Source organism: Lactuca virosa, chromosome 4 (genome assembly GCF_052849685.1).
Source record: "Lactuca virosa cultivar CGN04683 chromosome 4, Lactuca_virosa_CGN04683_v6, whole genome shotgun sequence".
NCBI classification, from domain to species: Eukaryota; Viridiplantae; Streptophyta; class Magnoliopsida; order Asterales; family Asteraceae; genus Lactuca; species Lactuca virosa.
This window is the reverse complement of record NC_136429.1, coordinates 179,819,381-179,829,969: the sequence shown is the minus strand read 5'-3', so window position 1 is coordinate 179,829,969 and position 10,589 is coordinate 179,819,381. Positions and strand designations below refer to the sequence as shown.

The window sequence follows — 10,589 nt, the reverse complement described above, 5'->3', positions numbered from 1 at the left end:
GCTTCAGAAATTCAATTTGACTTGAAAGGTGGAGTTTGGAAAGAAGCTTTTATTCGGATACCAAAAATGGAAGTTCAAGGAACTCCGAGTAAAGTGTTAATCCACCCGTCAAATCTCCTATGAAAGAAGGGTTAAAGCAGGAAATAAGAATTGGTTTACTTCAATTTTAGCTGAGAGGCATTTCTGTTTTTTTTTTTTTTTTGTTTCTTTATCAAGTTGTATTTATTGTTTGTGTAGTGGAGTGTAGTTACTAGTTACATCTTTTCTATTATACTCCCTCCATCCCAATATTATTGTCCACAGACAAAAAACACACAGATTAAGAAAAGCATTAATTACCACTAACTTTATATAATAAAATGACAGTTTTGTCCTTACTTTGCATTTAATGTTCCATTAAATGCTTAGTTGGTTAAGTAATAATGAGGGGATATTTTGGTAAAAATATTATTTATTTTTAGAAGTGGACTATTATTTTGGGACAAACCAAAAAGGAAAGATGGACTATAATTTTGGGACGGAGGGAGTAGTAGATTGTAATCCATTCGAGACCCTTGGCTAACCCGCAACACAAACATAAATCCAAACCCTCATATTTATGCATAAATAAAATATCCCAACCTTTTTAAATACTTAACAAATATTTATTTGTAATATATATTATTTACTTAATTAATCGTTAGAGACCTGAGGATATATCTTTTATTGCTCTTAGTAATTAATTGTAATTTTGCAAGATAACAACAGTTTTGAAATATGTTTATTGTAGCTGGAAGGGTTAGAACTCATAACTTTATGAAAATATATCTTCATATAATTCGCAAGATAACAACATTTATATAAGCATTTTTAAAAATTTGTGTAATCACTATATGATTCACTTTTCTGTAAAGTCGGTCGCTGCTTTGCTTGCCTTCTCAACAAACCCTTTAACTGCATCATTTGTCTTAGTTTCTACTTCTTCTTTCTTCTCAATAAGTTTCTCAGCAAGGTCTTTTGCGTTTGTATTTGTACTCTCGACAACTTTCTTAATATCTTCATTTGCTGTAGATGTCATGGTATCTTTCTTTTCATCAAGTTTCTCAATAACGTCAGTCGTGTTTTTGCCTATCTCTTCAGCACGTTTCTCAATAGCGTCACTTGCATCACTTATCGTTGTGTCTTTCTAGATAATAAAAATATGTAAACCAATTAGAAAACAAATATATGTTGTATCAATGTTACAATGTTTCTAATTTTTTTACACATGTTTATTATTCAACTTGAGTTTCTTTATAACCTTAATTGCTTCCTTTTTTATTCAAAAATATAACCAAACATGAAAAAAAATAAATAAATAAATAAAAAACATATCCCAATTGAGTCTCAACAATTTCACGAACTTTATGCACCGTATTTGGCTTTGCCTACCCAATTATATGATGTACAAATATTACTTAGTCAAACATAAATACACACAAATATGAATAGGTGAATATTTGTTATGTAAAATAGGAAAAAGAATTTACTAAGCAAGAGGTCTGAAAGCGGGATGTTCTGAGGCAAGGGAAATCGGTTGTTGCCCGACCCACATGGACCAACTTCGGTGTCGAGACTTTCCCTACTATCTGTAAAGAAGAAAAAAAATGAATAAGTTAGATGTGCCAGTTTCTAATTATTCTACTTACGATTGAATTATATAAGTTGTATCCGACATAAAAAGAGTTGGGTAAGAACCAACCAAGGAACCAAGAAACCAATCTTTTTATCAACCTTTAGAATTTATTTTTTATCAAAAAAAAAACTAAAAATACAAAAATTCATAATTTTTTATCATTTTTCCAACAATATCAAATTCAATTAAAATATTTATTTATTTTTTCGGCAAATTCATAGTGTGAATCTGTGCAGATTCATAATGTGAACTTGAATTCACAAGGTGAATCCGAAAAATATAAAAGCGTTTTAGATAGTTTTAGTTATAAATGGGGTATAAGTGGTCTGTCATGGAAATTTATATAGGTCTTCAAGTAATTCTATTAAAACGTGATGAGAAACTACATCTAAAAGAAATACGATCTATCTGATTAATTACTATTTGTAATATCTTGAGCCCAACGTAATATATCAATTAACATAATAACATGTAAATCAGTTTAAAATCATGGCAAAAAATTCTTACAACCTCAAGGATTAGATATTTGGCCCCTAAAATACAACATCTATAGCCGTGTTGTATATTAACACTCAAATTCTGTGACAAGTTGTATTTATAAACTAGAATATTGAATTCTTAGTGTTATACAAGCATAATTTTAAGTTGATTTAAGAATTATTAAGCTACACTGGTATTTTGGATAAAACGTCAAATTTAATCTGTTTACTACATTTTTTGGAAAATGAATAAGAAACGTACAATAATGGTAAATAAAACAAGATGTAAATTACAATTCTGGAATGTCATAATAAAAAAGAAGTTAAAGGCCTGACCTGATTGGTGTTCATGGAAGTCGTCAGTCTAACACAAGTCATTGGAAGAGCAGCCATTGAGATTTAAGAGGTGAAGGAGTGTGTCTGTGTGTGTGGGTGAAGATTGAAGGAGGAGAAGTTTCGATGGTTGTTTTATGGGGGAATTATGAGATTAATAAATAGGGTGGCTTTTACAAAGGATTCACTTTACGATGTCGTAATGGTCCAATGGGTTAATGCATGTCGATTGTATGGATGAGTGGTGTACGTTGGTGAATGCATGTTGTCAATCAATGACTCATTTGAATCATGTCGACTGATGTAAAATTACATTAATGGTCCTTGTGGTTTTGGTTAGTTCTCGTATCCATGACTCTTTTTTTCCGTTGGTTGGTCCCTTAAATAATATTTTGGTGCGCATTCTATCCCTACCATTCATAAAAAAATCCTCTTTTACCCTTATCAATTTCATTTTTATTATTTAATTGTTATTTTAAATTTCTAAGGTATATAAGGTGGGCCCCACCCTTCCCTTCTCCCAATGTCATATATCTCTCTCTTCTCCAAAGTTTTAAAGCCTAGTCAGTCAAACCGCTTGGACTCTGAGCCGGTGAAAAGAACGGGTCAAATATGACCGGTTCCTTGCCTATTTTTCATTCGTAATGAATTGGTGTGGTTTTCAAAAACCTGACTAAAGAAGTGAACCAAATTTATTAAAAACTCGGGTTGACCACGCAGAAGAAAAAGAAATCGGACGGTATTAAATGTATCACATCACAATGAAGCTTAGTAACAAAGTTTTCACAAGACCAATCAGAGTGGGATAACCGCACACCACAGTGGGATGATGTAACACACCGCTTTTTAATACAAGGCACACCCAAAATTTTCCACTTTTTTTAATAAACATATTGGTGTATGCTAAAATTAACAATCCAACACATTTAGTTATCAAGAGGATTGCATCAAAGAAAGAAAATACAATGATCCAAGATGTGCATTACAACTTGTCCTCTATAAATTCTTACTTCTTAAAAAATTTACCTACAAAATATACAACAACAAAAAAATTGAAGTTACAGAGAGCTACGTAAGTAACCCCTGACAACATTGAACATAATAATCATAACATTGATTATATGAACATTATAGCATAAACTCATTTATAATCTTTAGATACTTTTCACACAACTAAGTAAATACTCATAAAGTGTATAACACTCAAATACAATAATTGTCACGTGTATAGTTTCTTAAGACTCTTTTATCAGCTAAAGTTCACAACTATAACATTTTCTTTAATGACAACTGTAACGGATTTACAGCTACTCAAGGTACCATTAGACTCTCACAAGGTACTTATTCTCTTTCTGTTTCTCTACTCTCTCTATACTCATTCTTATTTTCTCTCTCTACTCTTTCTTTACTCTCTCTCTCTCTCTTTATACTTAGTCTCTTCCTCTCTCTTCTTTATCTATACTCATTTTTTTCGTTCTTTATTTGTACTTATACTCTTTTTCTCTCCCTCTTCCTCTCAATTTTTATCTTTATACTCATTCTCCTTCTCTCTCGCTATCTCGCTCTTTATCTCTATGCACATACTTATTCTCTATATCTCTCTCTTTATCTCTATACTTATACTCTCTCTCTCTCTCTCTCTCTCTCTCTCTCTCTTTTCTTTTTCTTTTTCTTTACTTTCTCTATACTTATTCAGTTATTCTCATTTTCTCTTTCTCAATCTCTATGCTCTTACTTATTCTTTATCTCTCTCTCTCTCTCTCTTTATATATATATATATATATCTTTATGCTCATACTCAGTCTTTATCTCTCTCTCTCTCTCTCTATCTCTTTTTATCTCTATACACATACTCATTATCTCTCTCTATCTCCATCTTTATACTTGCTTCAATAGCTCATATAATAATACTATACAATATATCTTAATTATACCCGTTAGTTAACTCATATAGCAATATGCTACTATATATATCTCAGGTACACTTTCTCGTTCTCACATATAACAATAAGTTGTTATAATTCTCAGTTACTATGCTCAATAACTCATATAGTGTTAAACAACTATAGATCTTAATTACACTAATTACTCAACTCATACAATATCAATTCATAGCAATTCAGATATTATGTTCTACTCTAAACGTACACAACAATTATCACATATTTAGATATTAATCATATAGAGAAGGTTAAGGTTACTCAGCTGGAATATATTAGGTATATGGGATTCCAGCTCTTAAAGTCTCACAACAGCCCTCATCCCATATTATAAACACTAACATGTCTTTTATGATGGATTAGGTGTCTAAGCCCATAACTAAAATTGGTATATACTTGAATTGATAGTAGCACAGTCCTTAGGTTGCCCTCAAATTTAGCAATTGGACATGATAACTTTCAAAGAGAGAAACTAATTTATTATGTGAATAATAAATTAAATAAATGGTTTATTAATATGTTATGAAAATAATATATTAATTAGAAATCATATTATTTAATAATATTTAATTAGAATTAATTTTTGGATTAATTGGATTAATTAAAAGTACAGGGACTATTTTGTTATATATTAATAGTTGAGAAAGGAAGGCTCTAGAACCTCTTGGAAGAGGTGGACGAAAATCTCTAGGGAATCCCTAGAAGATTTCGTCAATGGCCCCTTGGACAATGGGTTATGGGCTGCTTGGTCACCAAACACAGGATCTAGGGTATATCCCTTTAACCCTAGCTTTGGCACCAAGTTTATTCAACTATATAAGGAGGTCCCTAGCCCATAACTTCGTCCATGCCTTCCCTCTAAGAGCCTTGGACAAAATCTTGGCTCACTTCTCTTCACTCTATAGTTTTCCTCTTGCTAGTTTGGGTGTGAACCATCAGAGGCACAACATTTGTGGTGCTTGCTTCCAAGAGTTTTTCAAGAAGGTTTTTGATTAGTTATTTACTACAATAACTAAAAGGTATGTAAACCCTAACTTATATGTGATTTTCGAAAATTCACTAGCGTTCTTAGGGTTTCCTTTTGATGTTCTTAGTTATAGGTTCAATAGAGAGATCTATAGGGTTTCATGCACACTTAAGAGTTTAAGTTTATTTTTTTTGCATAAAACCCATCATTTTATACGTTCGAATCTACAATTCCATCTAATACATAATACTCAATTATGTAGCAAAACTCCTTAAGCTACCATTGTTTACATAATATCTCCATATTATAACAGTAGCATCTATCTCGGATTCTAACAGCCCTTTTGTAATCACTCTACTCAAACATAATTACGTAATAATGAGATAATTAATACGATAGCATAGAGTTTACTCGGTAATTGTACCCTCGTATGCTAGCACAAGATTCATGTTGTTTAACTATAAAGCGCTACTATACGCTCTAGTTCTCGTTTCGTCAAAAGAATCACCAGAAGAGCTTTTAAACTCTATTTATAATGTTTGATTCTTGCGGGTTTGTATCACGACACTACCAGATCTTGACATGCAACATCCTCCTTCCGAAATGTGTCTCTTTCTCATTATACGTGTCCAACACCGAAACATGCCATCACGTCGCAATCTCCTTACTGACGCATCGTGACCTTCATCGTTATTTTAAATTATAGCAATGTACTATATTTCGCATTGCATTCCTCTTTACTCACGCGTTGCGAACCCAAATTACATTACCATCCTTCTCTTAGAGTATTTTCAGAAACTTACTTACACTGTTCTCTTTGGTAATGTGTTGCTTAGCATCTCACTTGTTCCATTAATGGGTTACATCTCTCCTAGTAATACATGCTATGAAAAATAGGTGTCACAAACTCTCCCCTCCTTAGAAGGATTTTGTCCTTGAAATCTCACTAAGTAAGTAAAGGTATTCCAACCTCATTCTCTTCTTAGACTCTCAAATCACCATCTCATTTTATAATTATATGAGACTTTTCTCTTGTCTCATCTTAATACATAAGTGTTTCATACATTCTACTATTTTCTCGTACCATACCATACTCGCACGTAATTTAAAATCGTTTTCTCTTAAACTTTTTCCAGGTAACTAACTAGTCCTTTGTCTCTATTAGGACATGACTTAAATAAGTTGTATTCTCGACTTATCAAGTCAGTTATAATACTCACTACCCGCTCTAACACATAAATTTCATATGTATCTCAAACATATTCGTTAATCTCTAAACTTTGATCATTAAAGACCATTCTACAATTTGAAGAGCATATTGATTGCTAAAGTAATTACTGAGATATCAAAGAAAAATCTTGAAAGTAAATATCACTATAACATAATTATCAAAAGGCTAAATAAAAGGTTAACTCTTAATATCTTCTCAGTATTATAATTAACTAATATCCCTATGTGATAAAACCATATCTAAATAGATGATAATCAATCATACACAGAGGGATAGAAACGCACATACTATTCCCAACAAAGGGCTTTGTAGTTTACTCTCTGGTTTGTTCTCTCTCAGCCTCTAATCATCCTCACGGATAGTATTTTGCTTACTATTAACCGCAACTCCTAACTCTTTTCAACTAGTAGTATTTTCACCTACTACGACTCATAATCAGTTATAGCATTTAGTTATTCTCAACTAATAGTATCTCTTTTACTATCAGTCATAGCTTTTAGTTATATTTACTCATTCATCTCGACTCTCTCTCTCTCTATATATATATATATATATATATATATATATATATATATATATATATATATATAACTCTCATTAAAGACAATTTAAAATACTCATTTCCTCTTGCAATATATTTAAAAATTTATGACTTCACTCATCCGAATAACTCAACATAATCTCTTTCATAATACTCTTAATGATTATAGAAGAAATATTTGAAATCTCTCTTTTCATTATTTCAAATTTTATACTCTCAACTCTTTATTCGACTATACACATAAGGAGCAACATCCTATATAATAATTGAATAACTCTTCGATTCTTAATAATCTCATCAATCTTCTTATGATATCATATTCTCATCAATTAATTCACATGCGTTTTGATTCATTTCTCTTTATACTCAACCAAAAGTCTATCTTCTTCTTGTATCCATGGCTCTCTCTTCAATCTTATTTTCTTGTGACACAATACTCTTCTTATATATTACACTAGTTGTGTTACTCACGCACTATTCTACTTACTCTTTTTTCAAACATTTCTCATATCTCCTTTGAGTTTTGATGTGTGCAATATAGTTTATTAAATAAGCTTGACAACAAATCGCCGATAACGGCGTCAAAAACTTGATTATGATTTTTATACTATAAAAATTATCATATTTTCAATTTTTAAAAATCCTTTATTATCTCAACTTACCAAAACACAAGAGGTTGTGTACCTGATCGTGTAGCAGTATAGTTTTGGTAAGAAAGAGTGTCGAAGACAAGGGGAATGTAATGACCCAAATTTTACAAAGAAAATTTTTCATTTTTAATCTAGCTAAAACATTGATACCATTTATTTCAAACATTCCAAATCATCATTAAGTAAAATAATTATTAGAGTTCGTCCCAAAACCATTAATTGTGGAAATCATAGGTGTGTGCACTGCGATCAATCCGAGCCCTTCATTTCCAAATCGATGCAACCTGAAACCAAAACTGTAAACCATAAGCACAAAGCTTAGTGATTCCCCCAGAGCATACCCCACACACAATCCACATAACACATATCGTATTAGCTGTAAAAAGTTATCTCTACCGTTATCACATATCAATCAGCTATAAAAGCTACTCTACCACATATCACATATCAATTGGCTATAAAAGCTACTTCTTCCACATATCACATATCAAATAACTATAAAAGCTATATCTACCATAGGCACATATCGATTAGCTATACAAGCTATCTCCACTGTTAGCCACGAAGGCTATATCTACCATTAGCCACAAGGTTATCTCTACCATCAGCCATAAAGGTTGTCTCTACCATGAGCCACAAGGCTATCTCTACCATCAGCCATAAAGGTTGTCTCTACCATTAGCCACAAGGCTATATCTATAACATATCACACATACATACATATCACACACCTCTACATAGAAAGTATACCAACTATCATAAAATGGGTCGGCCTTGGTGCCTTAGACCCATTGGTATGGTGAGAAGACTCACCTCACAAAGCTGAATCGGCAACTAAATTCAGGTATGCCCTATGCTGCTCTTCCCAACTACCAATAATCAATGAATAGTATCTCAGCATAGTCCTATAAATACCCCCCCAGGGTCAACCCTGGTCATAGTCAAAGTCTATAGTCAAGGTCAACAGTCCATATTGACCTTGACTCGTCGAGTACAATCATTCACTCCTCGGGTTCCCTGCTTAACTCGTCGACTCGCCGAGTCACTCGAGGGACTCATCGAGTTCCTTAGTGTTTACGGCCGTAAACCACCAACCGTACACCTTTGACCGTAAACCCTTGGCCGAACACCCTTGGCCGTAAACGATAAAACCCTCTCGACTCGTCGAGTCACTTGCATGACTCATCGAGTCCCCCAAAGTTCATCATGATTACGGTCCTTTCCAGTGGGACTTAAGGTCCCAAACTTTAGATCCATCATCTCCTATTATAGATTTCACGTAAAGTTACAAACTTTACGTGCATGCAGGGCCTTTCATAACCATAAACACCAAAACTAATCCTCCAACAACGTTTTCATTCATGGGGAGGGAATAAGCTTATAAAGCATGCAACTTTATGATATTTGGGACCTAGTGAGGTTCAGATCTGGAACCATACCCTTGTGATAGGTCCAGATCTAGGCTTGCTTCCATTTCCTCAAAGTTGGGTCATGAACTCCCAATTAGAATATAGGCTTAAGGTAACAGATTCATACCTCAATTTGATGCCCAAGACGAACTAGATGCTAGATCCAATGGTTTCCCCTTGATTCTTCTTCTCCAAGCTTGGATTCCTTCCCAAATTCCCAAAGTCAAGCTCTCAAATGCAAATGCACACACTTCACACACCAGGGAGTTTACGGCCGTACACAGTCTCTTATGATGCTAAGGGAGGCTGCAAGAGCGTTTAATGAGGCTTATATAGGGGCAACCCCCAAAATTAGGGTTTTTCATTAAACAGCCCTGACTCATCGAGTCACCCTTCTGACTCGTCGAGTCACTTTCGATTCGTGCCCCTGAAATACGACCCTACTCGATGAGTTGAGCTCCCAACTCGTCGAGTCCATGATCAAATCATTTCCAATTCAAACCAGGTGTTACAAGTCTCCCCCACTTGAACTAGACTTCGTCCTTGAAGTCTGCTGACTCAAACAAATTGGGGTGATGATCTCTCATCTCCTCTTCCGGTTCCCAAGTCCATTCGGAGCCCTTCTTATGTTTCCATTGCACTTTCACCAGTCTTACTTCCTTATTCCGAAGAGCCTCCGTCTTCCTATCCAAGATGGCAATGGGCTTCTCGATGTAGTTCAAGCTCTCATCCACCTGGATATTACCCAATGAGACAACCGCAGCCTCGTCTGTGACACACTTCCGAAGTTGCGACACATGGAACGTGTTGTGAATCTGGCTAAGCTCCTCTGGCAGATCCAAACGATATGCCACATTGCCCACCCGGGCTGAGATCCTGAACGGCCTGAAAACCGAGGCCCCATCCTGCCTCTCTTCCGAAACCTGATAATCCCTTTCCAGGGAGACACCTTCGGCAACGCGAAATCCAAGAATGAACGAATTACTCGCAACCTGATCATATCTGCTTCATCTATCAGCTGAAGTTTCGAGATGGTCTGTCGCCCTGACAGACTGCCCACATCGAATCATCATCATCGAAATGATTCCACAAGATAACCAGTCTAAATAGAATACTTCTCACTTGCAATGCCTTGAGGCTTCCTAACGAACTAAATCATCGATCAACTGCGACTACCGAATAACAAACAATTCCACGCACAGACCCCAAGTCAATGAAGTTGCTCCTACTCATCTTGCTGCCACATGGCTGTTTTCCAGAAGAACAACCGGGGACCCCCCTGGCCCCAACCTATCTACCAACTGTCCGGAACACCGTACACCTACCCGATTGTTGAGCCAAAACACACTCAGCAGTCCCCTGCGACCTCCGAAGGATACATTGTC

General features: G+C 34.7%; 1 protein-coding gene across 1 annotated transcript; it reads right to left on the bottom strand.

The window, feature by feature from the left end:
• Positions 1–750: 750 nt before the first annotated feature.
• On the bottom strand, positions 751–2,617 carry LOC145168633 (uncharacterized). The gene is made up of 3 exons (XM_079087397.1): positions 2,470–2,617; positions 1,509–1,607; positions 751–1,165 (listed from the first exon to the last, which is right to left on the bottom strand). The coding sequence occupies exons 1-3, from the start codon at positions 2,524–2,526 to the stop codon at positions 878–880; spliced, it is 444 nt and encodes a 147-aa protein (XP_078943523.1). The 5' UTR covers positions 2,527–2,617; the 3' UTR covers positions 751–877.
• Between the last annotated feature and the right edge of the window lie 7,972 nt (positions 2,618–10,589).

Coding starts and splice junctions, on each gene's coding strand:
- LOC145168633 (XM_079087397.1), bottom strand. CDS start 2,526: ATGGCTGCTCTTCCAATGACTTGTGTTAGACTGACGACTTCCATGAAC. Junction 1,608..2,469: donor CTTCCATGAACACCAATCAG/GTCAGGCCTTTA, acceptor TCTTCTTTACAG/ATAGTAGGGAAAGTCTCGAC. Junction 1,166..1,508: donor GCTTTCAGACCTCTTGCTTA/GTAAATTCTTTT, acceptor TTTATTATCTAG/AAAGACACAACGATAAGTGA.